The 22,548-nt window shown below is 36.9% G+C and overlaps 1 protein-coding gene across 4 annotated transcripts in view; it reads right to left on the bottom strand.

Annotated features, from left to right (window-relative positions):
- Window positions 1-22,548, bottom strand: part of znf609b (zinc finger protein 609b) — a 108,865-nt gene that overhangs the window by 69,259 nt on the left and 17,058 nt on the right. For all 4 annotated transcript variants that reach the window (XM_087259421.1, XM_087259423.1, XM_087259422.1 and 1 more), the window contains 1 exon segment: window positions 20,131-20,990. In XM_087259421.1, coding sequence (XP_087115547.1) covers window positions 20,131-20,871 — 741 coding nt within the window. In that variant the 5' untranslated portion in view covers window positions 20,872-20,990.

Here is a 22,548-nt window from a genome sequence, read left to right as displayed (position 1 = left end):
TTCGCCAATACAGACAACCAATACAAAAACATTATTAAAAAACAACACAAAACATAGATTAGCATATTTTGATGAAGATAAATGGCAAGCAATCATTAGAAATCTTGCTTTTATGCTCAAAACAATCTATTCATGTTGCCTAGCCTAATCAATAATGGCAGTTATTGGAATGAGCACAACAGATGAGCTATAATAAAGCACCAGACACGCATGCTTCAGATCAATATTCTTATCCGCATCATCTGCACTATCATCTGTTGGATTAAACCCTTTTAAATGGGGCATGTATGGATGTAAAATTCAATACAAACAAGCAAATATAATAAAGGGACAGTTCACTCAATGTATGCATCTCTTATAATCTTTGTTATAAAATGTTAAAATACACGAAAGGAAACTTGCATTCAGATAACCAATGTTCTTTTAGTAAACGAAAACTAAAACTATTGGTTTTAAAAGTAAAAATTGTTAAACTGAAAAAGTACAAAGTTTACAATAAACGAAAAACTAAAAGAAAACAAAACCAACAAAAGTTACTAAAATTAAGTTGAAATAAAGTAATAATCAAAAATAATTAATTATTTTCAGAATTAATAGGCATTCGTTATGTGGCAGAAAATCTGATTTACGGCTGTTTAAAATAACACATGTAGATGGCGCCCTTACAGTCAAACATGTCAGCAAAGAGCAATAAAAATAGAAATCTTTTCTATATAAACAAAACATGGGTTTTAACTAACTTTGTTTAACTACAACCAAAAAAATGATGTTTGCTATTTGTTCAATATACATAATCTATGGATGTACTCTTACTAAGCACATTTTGCCCTCCCCTCTCCCCTAACGGCCTGCAAATCCCCTTTATTCTGCCTTCCGAAACTTAGCCACTTACGTCATCGATGATAAGGCTGCTCAGTTTAACAGCAAGAGAAGTGCTCGTTCAGCACAGTGGACATTGCTTTAGTTATATTTTTTATAGTTTTAGTTGTCTGTGATGCAGTGACACGCAGTCAAATATTTTGCTGATAAGATTCACCACTTTTGATGCTTATAAATTGTCATAACAGTCCTTCTGCTGTACGTATTAGAATGTTTGCTGAAGGTGCAGCTGTCATGCAGTCAAGTTTTTGCGTCTTTAATAAACTATGACAGTTTGCTTTCATTGGAAAGTAAGAATAAAACCATATGAAACAGTCCCCTAAAAGTGTCGTTGCGTCTTTAGTTTCGGGCTCGTGTGCGCTTTGCATTCACACTACAAGTACTGCCTCAAAGCCCAACCAAACCACACTCTTCACTGGTACACCTCTTCCAACTGGGCTGGCCAACTGAATCACGCCTTGGCCCAATTCGAAGCACTCACACTTGTCAAATGAACCGGGAAACGTGCCTGGGCACGGTTCAAATAGCATCCCGAGAATTAATAGTTAAATAATTGTTTTACATTTAATACACTTAAATAATAATAATAATAATAAAAAAACAACTAAGTTGACTTAATTCCTCCATGTTGTCCCAAAACAAATCGATTGTGTGGTCCCAAGCATTTTTTAGTGTACATAAGTTTAATACGAAGAATTGTTTATACATTTTTTATTGTACTCATTATGTTTTTATGGCTTTTAATTCAGTGTTTGTTCAACCAATTGCTTTATTGTTTTATTTCTAAGATATTTGCACAATATTTAGCTGTTAGATGTGCAAACATTCAACTTTAAACCAGTTATGTTTTAACTTGGGTGAGGGTTAAACCCTTTAACACAGGGCTATGTAGTTTTTTTTGTATTTTCCTTGATAATAAAATAATAAAAAACAAATCAAATTTTCAAAACTTCATGATTTGTCACGTTTTAGTTAGAAATGTATAGTTTAAGTAATAAAAATATAATAAAACTATTAACAAAACCAACTAAAACTAAACTGAAATGACTTCTTCTGCTTGTTCAAAATACTTATTTAAAATGAGTTGAAACAACACAATTCCTAAGGTTTATTTTGGAACAACTTAACTGTTTTATGTCCAGCCTACTTCAATTTGTGAAAACATTTAAGTTAACTTGGATTTGTGTGTGGAACCTTGAACTTTTATAGCATAAAACAGTATTGAAATTAAATCTCTTTTAAAAAATGCAAAACTAACTCTGCTAACTCTGCTAACTCTGTCAACTAAAGAACATCCTATATAAGGGTTCAATAAGATCAACTAAAATTAAGGGTTAAATAAGCTTAAACATCAATCACAACACCACAAATGAAATCTGAGAAGGTCGCAGTTGGAGACACAATTAATGCTGAAAACACTGTGCAGACGTCCGCTTTTAAAGACCAGGGGGAAGGGCGAGTAATTCATTAATAACTTCTGCAGTAATCAGCGTAACCTTCTGCTGAGTACAGAAAGGCGCACGACGTGAGGAAAAACAAACTGACTCTAGGCATATTAAAACATCATCTGTCAGCTGCAGTCAGGTACAACACTCAGTGACTAAACAGTTGAGCGTGATTTACACGCAAAATATTCTTATCAGCGCATATGCATCACTGCAGCCTGGATACAGATTGACACGGGCTGATAGAATGGCAGAAAACTGGTTCTGGCCAGACGCTGTAAACATAATGGGCATGTCCTCTGATTTCACCTCATTTGATTGGATATTTATTGACTCTTATGATGAAGCCAAGCTCAAGAGTGTTGGAGAAAAGCCCATAAACTGTTAGCAGCCTGAATGTTTCTGAAGCTTTAGAGGTGAGAATACAATAAACATAACACTAATACAAATACAAACAATAAATGTAGCTCTATTATTAACACAGTGGCTCAGTAGTTAGTACTGTCACCTCGCAGCAAGAAGGATGCTGGGGTCCCGACTGGGCCAGTTGGCATTTCTGTGTGGAGCTTGCATATTCTCCCTGTGTTGGTGAATTGTTAGTGTTAGTGAATTGGGCAAGCTAAAATACTGGGTTGTGGCTGGTAGGGCACCTGCTGCATAAGGTATATGCTGGAATAGTTGGCGGTTCATTCCGCTGTGGTGTCCTCTAAAACAGAGACTAAGCCAAAGGAAAATGAATGAATTATTGAATATTTCTATTAGCACCTCATTTTATTCTAAAAGTACATGTTCTTTTCTTCTTCTGTAATTTCACACAAAATTAAAACACAAACACAAAATTATTTACATAATTAAATGTAGGCTTCACATATTTTTGACGGTACATATGACATTTTTTCCATTTAATTAAAAACAATTACATCAATTACATAGAATTAAAAAGCTTCCATGCAAGTTTAACTTGTTTAAGCTACAGGAACATTGGATCCTTTTTGGCAGCATCTTTGTAGTGGTTACATATCTGACTATAGCAGTTTCTCTCCACCTATTTTTATTCTCATTCTGGATATGCGCATAAAAAAATGCTTGATGGAAACGCATAAAAAAACTTGCGCACATAACCGAGTAGGATAAACTTCTTATTCAATAAGAAAAGATGCACATAAACTACAATGAAATCACTTTTACCAAACAAATTCCAGTGTGTGCATTAAAAAAGTCAGGCGATTTTGTTATGAAAGATCATGTGATGATAAAAATGTGCGAGAATGGACAAATCAGCAGGCTGAGCACACTGTAAACCATCTGAACTGTTGTTTTGGTCATTCTAAAATGCCTTAAACATTTCAGTATTAGTGTTATAGTATTATTAATTACCTCCATATTATGGTCAAGAGCATCTGTGCTCTGTGTCTCACGCCTTTGAATGCCATTATGCATTTATTGTGTGTCAGCATCGTCTTCTGATGCGCAAGTCATTTATTAAATGAAGAAAAGATTCACGCAGCTTTTACAGCAGCAAATTCCGTTTCTACTGCTTATATTTGGTGACAGGTTAATCAGGAAGTGACATTTTGTTTTATTTTTAATTATTGGATGGAACGGTTTCTTCATTTGCACATCATATATGCGATTCCAGTTTTGCACATAAATTTATTTCGGATCTTTGGATAGAAACATAGCCAGTGATCTATTGTAGACGCGGTTTCTTCTGTTACAGGATCAGAAAAAAATCATACAAAGATTTCAATTATCAACATAAACAATAGTGAGAAAAAAATAAATCCAAAAATTTGCTTATTCGTTAAAAAAAAAATAGTTTATTTTGTTTTTTAGTTCTGAATCAAATTAGTACGATTTCTGTACCTTTATTTAAAGTATATACACCCAAAATATATATCCATCTAAATGTTCACAGAAAGATGCTTTTTTCCCCCCTACAAGATAGATGTAATGTTTATTCTCACATAGGTATAAACCAACAAAATCAGCATTACATTTTTTTTTTCATGAAAGCATATGTTTGCTTAATGTGCATGAGCCAGGGATTGGTTTCTGAACATGTAACGGGTTGGGTAAAGCTTCTATGTTTGTTCACTCGTCATCTAAATTGATTTCTTCATTAATTACAAACATTTACTTAATAAATACTTAATAAAAAATAAAAATGTTATAATTGCATTCACTACAACCATCATAGGCCTATATGTCCAATGGGCCTTGCAGGCTATGTCAAGTCATTCATAATTTAAATGGAATACTTAAACTGAAACTACAACTAGGCTTGGGACGATAACCGTTTTCAAGGTATAATCGCGGTTTAAAAAAGGTTTTAAAACTGCCAAATTTTTTTGCTATAATGTTCCTACCGTATATGTAAGTTTTATTTTTACATTTTGTTTTAAGTTTAACAGTATTTCCAGCTGGAAAGATATTCAAAGATGCCATTTTAAATTGTAATAAAACTTGTGATTTTGTAAATAATGAAGCAGAAGTCAATAATTAATTTTTGACCCAACATGTTTACTTTTTCAAAAGTCTTAAAATGAAATATATTGTGTTCACAGGGGAAAAAAAAGTTTATTTTGTTGTTTATCTAGACACTTCAAAAGAATGCATGTTAAAGCAGGGATGAAAATACTGTAAAATTGTGAAATTTCTATCCAAGGACATCATACCATCAGAATCTTACATTTATATCTTTAGCAGAATTATACATTTTTAATAAACGTTTTTTGATGTCTTTGGAGTTTCCGCACCCTCTAGGCTTCGGAGGATGCCTACTGATCACAAAACCGTGCATAACTGACAAGATGTGCATGATAATCATAGTTTTTGATTAATCTATCATGCAGACCAACTCTGTAAAACCCAAGGAGGTAACTCAACCCGTTAGATAAAACTGATTTCAACAAACCATTTAAGTTCAAAATTTAATCCTAATTAGTATTTTGAACTTAATCCATTTGAGTAAATAAAGCAATCTGAGCACAGTAAAACACAATAAATTAAGAGAAATCAAACCAACTGAGTACTGTAAAACCCAATAAGTCAAGGCAACTCAAACCATTAGAAGAAACCGATTGCTACAAACCGTTTGGGTAAAAAAAATAATCTATACGAGTACTGTGAACTTGCTCCATTTAAGTTAAAATAATGATGTCTGAGAGTTTAAAATTCTTTTCAAATGAGTAGAATTAACTTTCAGACAATTTTGTGTTAACTACACTTATTTTATTAGATAAAGTTGACTGTTGGGTTTTAGAGTGTAGATGCTCTCATTATAGTGCAAAATCTAAATACGCAATCATTTTAGGCATCCAGCAATTGTCATCATTCTAAACTTGTAAAAGGTTTGTTTTTATATGTTTACTTAATTTACGTAATGAACTGCAGCCTACTCGTTTTTGCCAAAAGAATCTGCTTACTTTTTTGCTATTGCTGCACAGAATTATGCAGAACTAAGCAATTAAACTGACAGGAACATTATTTGTGGCAGTAATTGTTCCTAGTGTGGCTCCCCTACTTTCTTATCAACAAGTGGTTTTAGAGCCACAATATCAGCAGCACCACCAGTCGCATCTACACTAAACTTTCTTTGATTGAATATTTGACTTGGGGTCTTCTTCATCTGGCAGACTTGTCATTTTTGGGTCAAAACTGTTGGTTTCCCAGTAGTTTTAGTGGAGGATGCGGGCACTTGTTCACTGGTGACACCTGACACCTTTGATCACTCAACAAGTAACAAAGCAGGCCCAATACCCTACATATTGATAGTAACTCCCTGATTCACAGGAATTACATATACCAAAATTACCTTAATATATCAGTGAGAAAATGCAGAGGTATTGAATTATAATTTTCGCATGAATGGAAGACACAATAGCTCTGGAACATTTGGCTAGCAATTTTGCAAGCCCAATTTTTGATGTCTGAATTTTCATTTTGAGTGCAAACCCCTTTAAACCTTTGAGTTGCTCACAGAAATATGTTTTACAGAAGACAGATTGTTTGGGAGAATTCTGTGGATGAGTTCTGTGCTTCCAGCAGAGGGAAGGGTGGCACCCTGAACTGTGGTCATGGCTGAGGCTGACACTGATTATGGGAACATGGGAGTATGGGAGTATGGGAATATGAGCCTTTCATCTCACATATGCACTTTGCACCCCTCAAGCAGCAAAACATATTGCACAGCACGTTTCCTCAACATAAACCATCCATACCATTACATGATGTAATGAGTAGCTGAGATGTGCAGCGAAGGGGGAAAAACACTACAATTCAGCTCTGAGGCAGCTTTAGTGTTTCTGAACGTGCTCAATTCATTCAGGAGATCCCCTGACGAGAGGGTGTGAAATAGTGAAATAAACAGAGGATGAATGTGAGAAGTGAAAAACATATTTGAAATTATTATAATAAAAGCACACGAGTGAAATGAAAGGTTTCCTTTTCAAACCGATGTAATACAGCTTGCAAATCTTTGAACGGAAATCAACGAAGGGGCCAAATGTCAGCAATTGCCAAAATGCTCACATTGTTTTATGATTTTGATTAGGGTGATATGTAGTTTGTAGTAGAGTCAATGACAACATTCATTAATTTTCTTTTTGGCTTATTCCCTTTATTATTCTGGGGTTGCCACAGTGGAATGAACCGCCAACTTATCCAGCATATGTTTTATGCAGCGGATGCCCTTCCAGCCACAACCCATCAATGGGAAAACTCCATACACATTCATTCACACACATACACTACGATCAATTTTAGCATGTCCAATTCACCTGTACCACACGTCTTTGGACTGAAACTGCACTGTGGGCATCCTAAGTTAAGGATTTTTGGACTGTGGGGGAAACCGTAGCATCCAGAAAAACCCACACGAACACGGGGAGAAAATGCAAACTCCACAACGAAATGTCAACTGACCTAGCCGAGGCTCGAACCAGCGTCCCTCTTGCTGTGAAGCAAACATGCTACCCATTGTACCACCGCGTCACCTCTATGACAACATTAAACTTTTTTTTTTTTTAAATAACACCAAATAATTAGCAAGACATCAAAGTTTTTGGCCGAAAGAGAAAAACGCCTGAAAATAAGAGCCCAAAAAAAGGGTTATGCTGTTCTGCATTGCATTCTTTTTAGAGTGCTATGAAACCCATTCATTACATTGTACCATGCAAAGGCTGGTTTGTTGCAGCATTAACCAAACCGCAGATGGTGCAAACATTAGGGTTTTCAAAATACTGAATTTCGTTACCAATAGGTACTGAAATTAAAAAGGTCAATTTCCTGCTAAAATGTAAGGTTGATTAGTAGTTCTGCGTCAAGAGCGCGCGCATGGTCCGCATAGCCCTCGCCATGGCTGATGCCGACACGGATGCGTACCTCTCAAAAAACGTAACTATACATCAAAATGACGCTTAGCGCAAGCTCTGTGATTGGTTAACTTGGTACCTGTGATGAGCGTGGGTGGTGCTGAGAGCCATGTTGTATGTTTGCATACGAGTAAAAACATAAGTCTTTTCTGAGATTTGTTTCAAATTAAGAAGGTCACAATTGAGCCAGTCAGAACAATTACACTTAAATACACCTATATTTCAGATTAAGATTTAACTAGTACCAGAACTAGTCTGCACCGACATGCATATCACTACTGCACTGTGGGCATCCTGAGTTAAGGATGATTAACTGCGTTGAGTGATCGGCGTGACCCATGGCACCGGTCTTTACGTAGTTGTGCATTTAAACTTGTGCGGGCTGCTTGTGTTGCTCTGCAATAACACTTCTGGAACGCTAGCTGGAAGTAAGTTTTTATGTTCCTCTGTATAGAGTTTCTTCACGAGTGTTTTTTTTTTTTCTCTCAACACTACAAGTAGCTCAAACTCACTCATTCAGAGGCAGGAACCTGCAGACGTGCAACAACTTTAATCATAAGGTGAACCCAAAACAAGTTCCCCTTCAGGGAACTCGACACTATTTAACACTTGCTTTATCGGGCTTGTGGCTCTCAGCACTGCCCACGCTTGTCATCGCTACCATACTGGCCAATCACAGAGCTTGTGCTACGCATTATTGCAATGTATATTTAGATTTTTTGAGAGGAACTCGTCAACGGTAGCCACGGCAAGGGCTATGCAACCGTGCAAAGGCTTTGCCGCATCATACGCGTGTGCTTGATGCAAAAGTATAAGAGTTCAGACTTGCGGACCTTTCCCAATCTCATCCCCTTCTCTCTCTCTCCAACAATGCTTCCTGTTAACATACGCTTGTCATAAAACCATACAGTTTTTAAAAAGAGACTAGTACCAGAAGAAACATTCAAATGCCAATGATCATTTATTTGTAAATTCAGAAGTAAAGCAGCACATGACGCAGCCCGGATTGTCTCCCGCACAAAGCAATCCTAAATCATTCTGTCACTGAAATCTTCAACAATACCCTCTAATCTTCTTAAAAGGATCTTTCCAGTGACACTAACCTCATTAGAGCAAGAGTAACTCGACACACAATGCCAGTGCACAAAGATGTTAAACACACCACAAGACTAAGCAACCCTGAATGGCAGCTCTTTACACATTCTGCGGTACAAGAAAGGCATATGAATGAGTTCTTGTGATTTTCTTGATCAAACAATAATGTTCCACTTTTCATAGCAGCCCAAAGGCTTGAAGTATTGTGCTTGTCAAAATGAAAGGACTGCCATTATAAAGAGATTCATGATGGTCCAATGCCACCCCCACAACAATGGGTTACATTATACAACAGCTGTTTTCACTAAAAGAGAAGGCTAAATAATTCTTCATTTCAGCAAAACAATGCACTGCACATGCTACAGATTACATAACGTTCTCTACAAAGATTACAACCAATCACTGCGTGTCACCACCCTCATGTGTAAAATGAGAGCTGTTCGAATGATCAGATCAAATGTCTAAAATGAACTAAACTGCCTCCCAATTCATCCTAAACAACCATCCCAAGAAGTATTAGTGTATCTCAAACGTAATGCATTGTTTGCCAAAAGATTCAGCGATGATAAACTGCTTGAAGGATTTTTCAAAGTTCACTTCAGGGTGGTAATGTTCACAATCCTTTGTTCAACGAGTTTCTCTTTCAACTCTTGTAACTGTGACAAATGGGAATCTAGATGTGAAAGAAGGACAACTTTTTTCTATTTATTAACATTCATGCTGGATAGTTTTTTATTTAATAGTGAATACTCGTTTCCAACCAATTTCTTTAATATTCACACTGCATAAATTTTGTGATCCTTACATGCACTGACGCACCAAGTGGAAGGTCGGCCGTCGGCCTACATCAGACAATCATTGAGCATCTGTCAGCTTAGTTTTTGTGCTGTGTTCTGAACGGTCTGCCTTTTGGGCTGATCAAGCATGCTGAATTAGATGCTGTCTCAGTGAGAGAGAAAGAGAGAACTCTTGTTGGCCATTTCGTTTAGCGAATAAGTGCATAGGAATAGCCAAAGAATTCAAAATGGCAATTCAAATCTTACTGGAGCAATTTTAATATGTGAATATATTCATAATGATAAAAGTAGTTCAACACAGTATGAGAGTAGAGCAGGATTTTGAGTTTGCCTCAAATTGCCTCATTACCAGAGTATTGAAGAAGTCCTGTTATTCAGTACCAAATTTCAATGCACATTGTGTTGTCACAATACTGGATTTTTGGTACCAATCGGTACTGAGATTTTTAAAACAATAACCAATACCAGTGTTTAAGTACGAACACAACAGTGCTCAAATGTTTGTGGGAAATGGACGTTTTTCAAATTTCATTACTAATTAATACCAAAAATTTCTGTATCGTGACAACACTAATACACTCTTTTCAGTTTTATGGTTCACTACTATTGAGCAGTAAGGTTCCGAACAGTACTGTACTATAACCACAATAGCAAACACTACACTACTCGTCGACAGTCTTGTCTATCCAAGTTTTAGGAACAACAAATAGTACTTTAACTTCTAGTTGATCATCTGCTATCAGAAGTGGCTTATATAAAATGCAACAGCCTCAAGATTGCACTTATTTTACCAAAATAAAATATGATCATGTCTTGATTTAAATTTTTTAATTAGGACAGTAAGGTCTGACTTTTATTAGACAAAAGTCTTGTCATTTAACAGAAATAATGTCCAGTACAGTATATAAAGTCATGGTGCAGTGTAAAAAGAATGAATATTGTGTATGACTCCCATGAGCTTGGAGGACTGCATCCATACATTTCTGCAATGACTCAAATAGCATATTAATAAAGTCATCTGAAATGGCAAAGAAATTGTTAATGCAGGACTCCCAGAGTTCTCAAGATTCTTTATCTTCATCTTCACTGTCTTCATCTTACTATAGACATGTCTGGTGACTGGGCTGGCATTTTGCTTTCAAGAACTTTGATGTGAAGGCTGCAGTATGAGGAGCGCTATCCTGCTGAAGAATTTACCCTCTCTGTTTGTATTAGGTTTGAGGTGATAGACGATGTCATCGTCCAATCGCAAATGGCCAATAGACAACACGATGCTGGGCGAGTATCGCCGATCCTTTGCCCCACCCTCGTCGCAAACCTGCTCGCGAAAAATACACACTTAGGCCGTGTTTACACTAATATGTTTTAGTATTAAAATGGCATTTTAGAACGAAAACGTAATACATCCACAGCGTGTTTTACTTAGCATTTCTGAACAGCCCTCTGTCCGCTGAAAACGCACATTGCATGACCACACACACACACACACACACACACAGTCATGTGCTCATCTAAGCTCCAGAGAGTAGTGCACGTCGGACAGTTTATAAAGGATGTACCACTGTATCACCTCTCACTATAGTTGTTGAATGTGATATTTAATTTATCTGGTCTCTAACAACTCTTCGCTCTTTTGAATTTATCAGTTAACGTGTCACAGCATCAGTACACTGCTTAGGTCTTTCACTTTTACACGTGTTTAGTAATGTCAGTGAAAACCTGAGATACTGTTGGTTTTGCACCTTTTTTACTAACCAACCTCCTGCGGAAAAAGTGATTGACAGGTGGTATTTTGTGTGTACCTTATCTTTATTTGTTTATGATTTAGTTATGGGTAAAACAAAGACCATGCGGTATCACTTTTTTAGCACAACAGTGTGGTACCAAAAGGGTGAAACTAGACTAGTTTCTGAATACTATTGCTTTACAGAGAATCATCTCCAATGTGTACAACAAGATGAGGGAACAACAACTCAGGAAGCACCATTTTAAAATATACAGCAAACCATGGCACCGTTACAATCCAATATGGCACAAAGCAATGAACCATGCTCTAACAAAGCTAGGTCTAGAATTTTAAAGGGCTGCGTACATTACAACATTTTCAGCCGAATATTGCAAAGTTATGTTTTGTTTTGCCTGTTTACACAACAACACTGTTTTTTGGAATTGAAAATCCAATAATTTTCTTGAAGAATGGCGCCATTGTTGGGTCCATGTAATCACCCAGCTACCTCATTTTTATTTTAAGGAAGCCCAACTTCTTGAATATGTAGTTTAGCTTACTTTCCGAACAAACAAATACCCATCCTTACATATTTTGGCCATTATAGTATGATTTAAAATGGTGTTAGCATGATCCATTTAATACCTTGTACTGTTAGTACTGCAAGTTTGTGAACTGTGAAGCAGCCCTGATTTCTTCCCCAGTCCTCTTTCGCCTCAGTGGAACTGTGGGAGCGCTGACAAGCTCCTTAGTGTGTAGGAAGTTAAAAACTTTATCCACTTACAATGCAACACCCCTCCCCTCCTTTCATTTAGCCAGGTCATTTGTTCCCCCCTTCTTCTTCCTCTGGCCCACGAGTGGCCTTTTTTCCACAGCATATCCTCAGCAGAGCACCTTCCAACCCCTCGCAAAGCTACGAGCAGACTTCACCACTGGCATTTAGCACATGATCTTTCCAACCTCCGTTTTAGAAGCACTGCGGCAATTTGAGGCATTCAACAGTTTCTCTCATTTATTCATTCCTTCCCTCATTTGTCGGTCTCTGTTTGTTTATCCCCCTCTGTTCTGCCCTCTAGCTTTCTCTCTGCTCACATTGAGAGGTGAAATGAGGCATGCTGGAAATTTGCTGGCTGACAATGGAGGACAGCTGCTCTCACTGCTCAAGCCTTTCATGAGCTGAATTAGCAGTGTGAGCTCGCCGCGCTCCCTTCCCCCACCCCTTACTGCTGGCTTTTACACCCATCTAGACATACTAGCAATCGCCATGTACAAAGCTGAAAGAAACGCAACATGCTTTGTTTCTCATCTCTACCGCTGGTTTAACTGCGGAACTTTGCCATCTTGAATTTTTAATTGAATCTCCTCATGTGTTTCATTTTGAGCCAAAACAAAACTGTTTTTTTTTTCAATCCATTTTTTAATAATAACGATTGCCATGCACGTTATCAGGAAAGCACAGTGTGATCTGCAGTAAATCTCCGCTGAAAGCCAGTGGGCGCTCACACAGAAACCCGGGAAATGTCTAATTAACACATGACTATGGAACTAATTAACAAATGATTAAGGAATAATCTCTCAGAAGGATTTATTTCAAACACTTGACTGAAGATATGAGGTGAGTCTAGAGAAAACTCACCTTATGTTATTGTCATACCAGTCAACATTGGGATGTGAAAATAAGGCATATGCCCACCATAATAAGGGACATCCCTTATATATATGTAGATATGTTGTTTTTATTATTATTATGTGCATATGTCTATTCAAACATGTACCCAAAACCCAGACTTATGCTTCGCTTCCAATCACGTTTACAGAATCCGTTGGGGAAACAGCGTCTTTTTATCACTATGGAGCGTGTCAGCTGGCAGTCATGCACCGCTATATGACTGTTTTGAGGATTGCATAGGAGGGGCGACGGCACCTGTAATGAAAAGGAAAGGGAATCCTGCCATTTTTATATTTATTTTAAAGTGTTTTTATGCCTAAATAAAGCGAAAGCACAGAACAGATTCACATTGAAGAGCAAGGAGCGGCCCCTGGTGGTTTGGCGGTATGGGTTGCGTATAGGGAGGATTGGCTCTTTGATGTTAACTGCCACCCTTCAGAGAAAGACTGAAAATACGGGAGAAATTCGGGAAATAGCTTCGCAAACAGCTGATTGAACTTAGGTTATCAGTGAACTATGATTCTGTGTAGTAAACTCTGCTCCAACTGGACGCGGATACCACTGGTATACTAGAACTGGCTTTACTGACAATATGCACATAGAAAATTGCCTACGATTAATCTTCCAGTCCTGCCAAGTAGGGTTGGGTACCAAAATACACCCGACCAAATCAGTATATGAATTTCAGTATCTAATTTTGGTGCCACTGGAGCTGTAACAATGATGTACAAAGCTTTAAGGGGTACATCAAAGGCACACATAGGTAGGCGCTGTGCCACACTATCTCTAAACATTTAATTCTAAATAACTTTGAGGGATATGGACATTGGGGTTAGGTGTTTATTGATTTCTAAGCAATTTAGAGAAGGCAACACGCACTATACAATGCATCTGGTGAGCAACTCCCTTCAGATTCATTAAGTTCTAAGTCACTAAGTATTCTAAAGTATGGCTATATTTTACGAGCAATCATAATGACACAGCAACGTGTAGCAGATGCTTTTACAAAAGTTGATTGTAAGGGGGAAACACATCAAACTTAAGAAACATTTGAGGCACAAAGAGTCAACTTAAAGGTAGAGGAATGCACTGTCTTTGACAGCATGCGACATCATCTGACACTTTAAGCGACAACGTTTACATGGACATCAGTAATCGAAATAATCCGAATAAGACAATAATATGATTAAGGTGTTTTATGAATGTTCCTTTCATGATCCCGTTTTACATGTTATAGCATATAGACCGATTAACGTCATTGCGCTATTTAACATTTCCTCCAGTTTCATGTAATTCGTAGATACAAAAATTAAAAGTTGCTATACACAAGGCCCTGTTTACACCTGTAATTAAGAAGTGTTTTTATTGATACAATCACAAATGGATGATGCTTAATACAGTTGCACAACATTTGGCGATTGTCCAATTTTGACCACATTCAAGTCTTGTCAAGTGCATTTACTATTTGAACGCAAATGAATGCAGTCATAATCACAATTAGTAAACAATTCTCTTTAAGCCATAAGTTTCCAAGATTGAGGCTTGCCCGTGAGAAATTAGATACAATGGATGAATCAATCTGACAATAAATATGGTCAAAAAATGAGTTTTTGGTTATTTTTCAATAAAAAATTTGTATTTAGAAAAAATTATGTTTTGTCATTACATTTAAAGCACCTTTACAATAAACTGATTCAGCATGGTTAGAAATTGTGTTGAATTCTATTTACCAAAGATACATCACCGTCTTGCATTTGAATAAAGCAACTTTAACACCCCTATCATATTTTACCACATCATACTTGCATACTTGGTAACTCATAAATATGACCTTCAGAAGAGAACGTCAAAGTTTTACGAGCAATATTATGTAAAAAGTTGCAGAAGTGGATTAGCCAGACAATATTAAAACTTCACTGTTTGAATTCGCAAGTTGGTATGAAAGTGAAAAACCCACAGCATTCAATGTAGTTTAATAGCGATTACCGGAAACAGAAACAAAAGCTACTGCTCTCTGTATTATTTTCTCCATTTGCCTTGATATTAAAAGTCTATATTCATGCCCTACTGGTCTTCCCCTAAAATAAATCAGAAAACTGGTTAAAAGCTGACAATAGAAACAGTCAAGTGTAAAATATTACATGTCTCGTTATCTGAACTTCATCAAGCTCCAATCAACCAAACACATCTTAGTACCAGGTGAAAACAAAGCCTAAAATATACTAAATGCATCTGAGTAAAACTTCAAGGAATCCAAAGCATTTAATGCCAGAGTGAAATCAACTCCCACAAGATAAAATGTGAAAAATGCTTCATATTTAAAGAGTGTGAAGAATCAGTAGTATTTATGAACACAATTAAATTCTACTTCAAGTTTTAAATGTTAAAACTGTATAATATCCACTTGACCCGAGGGGATCACAGTCATGTGAATTCAAACAATCATCAGGAAGCAAGATCCATTTTGTACTGATATCTTTCCAAGAAGATTGCGTACCATGGAAATCTGGGGGAAGTGCAGGATTTGGCTTTGATTTAAAGCATTTGGGTCGTCGATACAACATTTGCTCTTGCTATCTAAAATAATGTTTGCAGACCTAATCTGCCACAGACTTAACTCGTCACTGCACGCCATTGACAAGACAAAGAAATAAAGAGAGTGATTTTAAAATTGCCTACAACCATATCCAGAAGTTGGTGATATCACTGGACTATCATTGCTAGCAGATCTGCGTAACGAGGCATAACAGTAGCAAACATCACCCTGAAATTAATATGATAATCTGTATTTGTTCTTTTAGCATGTAAGTTACGCCGTTTCATTTCCTACAGACAAAAGGCCAATGTTGACAAACAAACACCGCCATCACTTATCTACTTAAGATCAGAAACTGGATTTAAAGCTTTAATTGGAATTTCCTTCCCAATTTTAATGATCCCCCGAAGCACAGAAGCAGTTCTGTTCTGATTAAAAGCTTGCATACAAGCAGTTAAATGACCTTCTTCCACCCTTCCCCCAAAGCTAGTTCAGGCCTGTGGAGTAAGCGGGGTCTGAACTCTTTTCCTACCCCCCAACCACATCTTGGCCTCCAGGGATTAAGTAACATGGACAGTTAAACAGCCCTAAATCTCCCTCTATTCATAGGCTGTGATGGAAGCAATGATTAATAAAATCATAGTAATTTAATAATCTTAGCATAATTCAGTTAATATTGCTTAAAGGTGCTGTATGCGAGTTTTTAATTCTATTAAAGCAGTGGTTCTCAAACATTTTTCATCAAGTACCACCTCAGAAAAAAATAGTCTCTCCAAGTACCACCAAAATGAGCAGTATTGAAATACAGTAGTGTAGTAGGCCCAATAAAGCAGCTACAACTCTGCACAGTTAAAAAAAAATGTGGCAATTACCTCAAAAATATAGGCTATGTGTCATATATGGCATATTATATCCATCATTTTTATACATTTTTAAATGTGTGTAGCCTGTACATGACATATTTCATTCCTCCGTGTACCACTAAAGGAAGTGCGTACCACAGTTTGAGAACCACTGTATTAAAGCATAAAAATAGCATAATATGTTTTAGGGCTGTGCAATTAATCGAAAATCAGATTTTGATTTTGGCTCGATTATGAAAAACCATTAATCAAGATAAACAATTATTCCATTATTTACCGCCCCCTTTCCAGTTGTACTCACTTGTTGCTCCTAAAAGTGCGAAAGACAGCATGCTTATGTGTATGTGTGTGTGTGTGGCGCGCAGACACAGTCAGAAGCATTGCTAGCAGATCTACGTAACTTGCACTTGGTCTCATTCTACGTAACAGCACTTGGTTTCATTCGCACACTGTGACGAGCAGAAGTCATCTTAACGTGAGCGCTTAAAGATCAAATAGGTGTCAAAACACAGTGTTTATTGATTATTCATAATTACCCTCATTTTGTAATAAACAAACGAGTTGAGAATCAAAAGACATGTGAAAGCGAAACCATTAAAGTAACAGCGCGCAATTCCTACTGCCGCCTGTTTTTATCATTATTATTAAAACGAGAAAATTCCTCTCTGCTCTTGACTGAAGACTTTTGTAGCTAAAGTGTTTTTCTTACAGTGAAGATGCTTAAAGCACAGTTTGTTTCATATTTTTATTCTATTGTATCTATTTCTCTTTCCTTTGCAGAGAGAAAAATAACTGTATGTATGCAGTTGAAGTCAGAATTATTAGCCCTCCTGAATATTAGCAACCCTTTTCCTCCCCAATTTCTGTTTAATAAAAATATTTTTTTTTTCAATATATTTCTAAACATAATAGTTTTAATCACTCATTTCTAATAACTGATTTATTTTATCTTTGCTATGATGAAAGTATAATAATATTAGACACAATATTTTTTTTTAAATACAAACAATCAAATTCTAAGTGCGATTCAAAGGCTTTATTAGGGTAATTAGGCAAGTCATTATATAACAGTAATTTCTTCTGCAGACAATCAAAAATATATATTGCTTAAAGGGAATAATAATATTGAGCTATAGGTTTCAAAATATTTAAACCTGCTTTTATTCTAGCCAAAATAAAACAAACAAGACTTTTTTCAGAAGAAAAAAAATATTATAGGAAATACTGTAAAAAAATTCCTCTGTTAAACATCATTTGTGAAATAATTATAAATGAAAAAAAATTCACAGAAGGGTGAATAATTTTGACTTTGACTGATAATCGTGATTACAATTATGACCAAAATAATCGTGATTATGATTTTTCCCATAATCGAGCAGCCCTAATGCATAATAGCTTCGAAGAGAGTTTTTACATGTTACAGTGTTCAGACGGCAGAGAGATGTCATGTCGTGTTGCCAACCGTAATTAAAACAAGTGCAAAAAGATGCCTTGTTCGGAGACATGCATGGGTCGTCAGTGTTGTGTTTACAAATGTGCCACAATGAAGATTTTGTTTCTAGTTCCCTGAAATGAGAGAGGAGCCACATTTGTGGATTACAGTCGTCTGCTAACATGCGACAAAAATACGTTTGTAAGGAACATTTTTTACCCAAGAGCTTTTCGCATCTGTAAATGGTGAAATCCAGATTTGCTACTCGTCTCCTTTTAAAGAAAGACGCGGTTCCAGTTGGTGTTGATTGTCCTGTCTCTATGGATTTAGTGTACCCTCAAAGTCTTTGTTAATATTTATTCAGATGGCAAAGTTAGTTAGTATCGTCAGCCATACCTTAGTCAAAATGATTTAGTTACTAAGTTTACGGTATTTTGATATCACTACAGTAATATGGGCTAAAAGATCCACTGTAAATGCAACTCTCTGAATGTAAACATGTAAGCACCTTAATCAAACTATTACCATAGTGTAGGATTTTTTCCGTGTTTGATTTTCACCACTTTTTGTGACTGAATAGTCTATACACGCACACAACACTGTTTCACACTAGGCATGGGACAAAAACTGTTTCCAAGGTATACCGCAGTTTGGAAAAGTCAAGGGTTTTAAAACTGCCAAAATGTTCTGTAATACCGTTCTTAAGGTGTGTATAAGATTTTTTAATTTTTTATATTTGTTTTTTAGGACAACAGTATTTCCAGCCATTTTTAAATTGTATAGAAATCTGTGTTGCTGATACAAATGAAGACAGCAAAAGTCAATCATTCATTTGAATTATTTAGCTTGACATGTTTACTGCTCCAAAATATTATAAATCTTTCAAAAAATAAAATATATTGTTTTCAAAGAGGAAAAAAGTGTTTTTTACACAGATTTTTTAAAGAATATATTTTAGTGCAAAGAGCACAATACCGTTAAACCATGATATTTTTATCCAAGGTTATCATACCGTCAGAATCTTATACCGGCCCATGGCTATTTCATGCTGTTCTCTGCACCTACCGAGAAATGCTGTGGGGTTTTTTTTCTCCCATACGGCATGTGGTATCAAATTTCATTAAAACTACACTCTTCCAGCAGTTCCTTGAATCCAATATCTCGTTTGTCACAGGGGGCAAGCATGAAATGTTTCTGAATAAAAGTGAAAGTGCCAAACTGCAGTTAAAGTTGTCAAAGTAACAATGAAAAATCCGAAATTACATAAAACACTGGAGAAAATGTGGATAGCGTAGTGATGTGATGATGTTAATTGTATTATGTGCTGTCACATGTAAAATGGGATTATAAAAAAAAGAACATTCAAAAAGCAAAAGTAAACACCTTAATCATCTTGATGAAGGCTTATTCAGATTAAGGCAAATAATTTTATTACTGATGTCCACTGCCTATCTATTCTGTCTATTCAATTACTAATGTCCACTGATGTCACTGTATATCTCCCCTGCGCCTGTGTTTGTGTTGCTGCAGAGAAAATCGGATGTTGTGCGCATACTGGAACTCCCCTTTTCATGCAAACCCTTCCCTCTTTCGTCAATCAATACTCCCACCTAAACAAAGCAGGACTCCCCCCCTTTCCTAAATTTTTTCAAACTAGAGGTGTGAAAACACCCTGCTGAGACAGGGGGGGTTTCATGGCCCTTTAAGAAACATGTGAACATAGCTGTTTATTGTAAAAAGATAATGCTCAGCTATTCTTCTTTGAAAATGTGCGTTTCGTGTCGGAATGTCTGTCTTTGGCAGTTAGGCGGAATTACAAAGAACAGTTCACCCCATTATATTTTGGCACCCCATGTTGCCTTGGTGGAAAACCCAGCGCATATCATTTCAGTTTTGAAGGCTGCCTCAATGTATGTAGGTACGACTAAAAATGCAAACTCTGGAAAACAGTAGCAGTCTCCGAAATGATGCTGATTCAGTGATGTAAAAATACATCTCCACATGAGTTTTTTTTTTAAATTAGCAAATGCTATCATGCTTTCACGAGTCTTTAAATCTCGATTTTGCCTCACATATTTGTTCCAACCTCTTTCACACATCCAATCCTTCCTCTACAATCCAATCAATACAAGTGGCAATCACAAAAAGCACACACAAGGCCAAAGACAGGATGCAAAGAAAACATTACCACAGAGGAAACAACTCACTTGCATTCAGATGTTTAGGTCGTTAATATTGACCCATGTTATCAATACTCCAATAACGCAATTTACATTAGCTGCTAAATGGTTTAAATATACCATCCATGCTTACCTTTTCATTTTTCACCTTCTTCAAAGCTCTGCATTCCCCGTCAAGCTCCTCTGGCTCCGATTTAATAGACGGAGAGACAATTCCAACAGTTTCCAGAGTGTTATTCCCAAGTTGCTCTGTCACAGCCATGTCTGCGTTCTGTGTATTGTCAAAGGCTGTGTTGCGTGTGCTTCCAAATGCTTGAGCACTTGTCACTATATCCTTTTCAATTGCCACAACTGCGACTGGTCCACTTTCATTTTTGTCTTTCTTGTTTTTCCCACTCGATACGTCCTTCTCCTTTTTGCTGTTCGGCACACCACGTGAGGCCTTGGCACCCTTCTCGATGCCTTTGCCAGGAGCGGAGTTCCCGCCTCCTGAACTACCTGTTGCACCAGTAACCTCCCCTTGGGTCCGTCCCTGATGGTCCTTTTTTGCTCCATCTGCAGCTTGAGACTTGCTGCTATTGTCTTTAGAATTTTTGTTGCGTTTAGATTTAGATTTGCTCTCTTTGCCCTGAGGGGCACTCACAGGACTAACGAACTTGATATTGTCAGGCAGAGCCGCTACTGCGCTAGGAGGAGCTGCCATTCCCCCTCCGTCCTTAGTGCCAGACATCTCGAGTTTGTCCTTCTCTAGGTCAGCGTCAAGGTCGATAATCAGATTTCCAACCCCGATATCCCACTCATCACCGCTGTCGTAAGTGTCCACCGCATTCGAGTCCACACCTTTCCCGCCTGCAGTGCCACTACTTAGGGACATTTTAGTGCCAGCGGCCCAGGTTTGTTACAGTAAAGTCTGATTTCTCAGACTGCCAGGGTGCGGGGAGAACAATATCCTCAACGTATTGATGTCAACTTCCCAGTCACCCACATTTTGCCCTAAAGGAGAGACAAACAAAAAAGAATTATCCGTCTTATAATTGTATTCTGAAAATGCAACAGTAAGGAAATGAATATGTGGCACTAAATATGAACATTTCATTGAATCTTCATCAAATATAGACAATGAATCTTTTCATGTTACTTTGATAATAATGGAAAGCTAAAAATTCAAAAACACTTGGGTTTACAGTGCTGTTATGCCATGTTACTTGGAGCAATAAGAATACTGTACCCTTCTAGGGTTGTCACGATACTGGAATTCGGTACCCATCGATACTGAAGTTTTAATAGCACAACCATTTGTGCGCTATGGAGCATGTTCTTAAACAGCACTGATTTGCCATGGTGTTCACTTGCTCAACAGAAATGACTGTGATTGGCCGTGAATGTAGTAATTTCAGCTAAGTCACCGCTGTTTACTGAATGTAACCACAGATTCAGGGACACTGGAGCATCTTAAAGTCAAGTCAATCACCTGGTTTGTCTATAAGCGGATATACATGCAATCCCCTGATGAATCGCGGCTTTAAAATGCTAAAGTTGTGAGTTTAGTGAAATGATAACCTTCACAGCCAAATCACAGTCATTTCTGTTGACCAGGTAAACACAATGGCAAAACATCGCTGTTTAAGAACACGCTCAAATTTTCGCGGAAAATAACTGTTTTAAAATTTCTGTATCGATCGGTACAGAATTTCAGTATCGTGACAACCCTAGTAGCTACCAAATTATACTAAATGTTTACACAGATGTTTCTTGAATTCTTGACTCCAGTTAAATAAATATTAGAACACACGTGATACAATTTTCCAACAATTTGCAATCTAAACCACTGTTACTTTAAAAACTCAATAGAAAGCCAATATTCCCTGCATTCTGTATAGCACATCTCATTACACTCATTAACACTCGATTAAAATTTTGCCACAAACCTAAGTTCTTTCCTTCATGTGCAATACTACATTGTTTTTATAGTAAAGTCTGAGAAATAACAAGGTACTAATATAAGCCTAACCCTGTTTTTTTTTTTTCCATCTTTTTATGCACACGCAAACACATACACGCACAAAGTATACTCTGTTTCATAGCATGCATAAACTAAGGCACTTGACACAAGAATACAAAAATGTCTTTGTACTCATTTCTCTTTCAGTCTCCTCACTAAGCACATGTCAAATTGGGTCTCTATTAGGAATGCACTGAATTTTTGGCTGCCGAAAATGATTACCAGCACACTGAACACTGCGGCGGAAATTTTTTTTCCTTTTGGCTCACAATTTTGTCAGTTTTTCTATTTTTCATTGTCAAGACAAAATACAAGCTAGAATAATAAAATTAAAAAAACAAAACAAAAAAGAAACATTATTTTCTGCTGTGGTCAGCAGTGTTCAGTCCACCAATCCCTCCAGCTGTGGTACCTTATGGTATGAAGAAGCTTTCACACCAGACATGGAAAACGCTGTGCTATGAAACCCATTCATTTCATTGAGTCATGCAAAGGCTAAGCTGTCAAAGTTGAAAGTAGTTCAATATTCTTTTCTGTGGATATTCCATT

The sequence above is a fragment of the Danio rerio genome, chromosome 7, assembly GCF_052040795.2.
Source record: "Danio rerio strain M-AB ecotype USA chromosome 7, GRCz13ab, whole genome shotgun sequence".
Lineage (NCBI taxonomy): Eukaryota > Metazoa > Chordata > Actinopteri > Cypriniformes > Danionidae > Danio > Danio rerio.
This window is presented reverse-complemented; position numbering and strand designations above follow the sequence as displayed.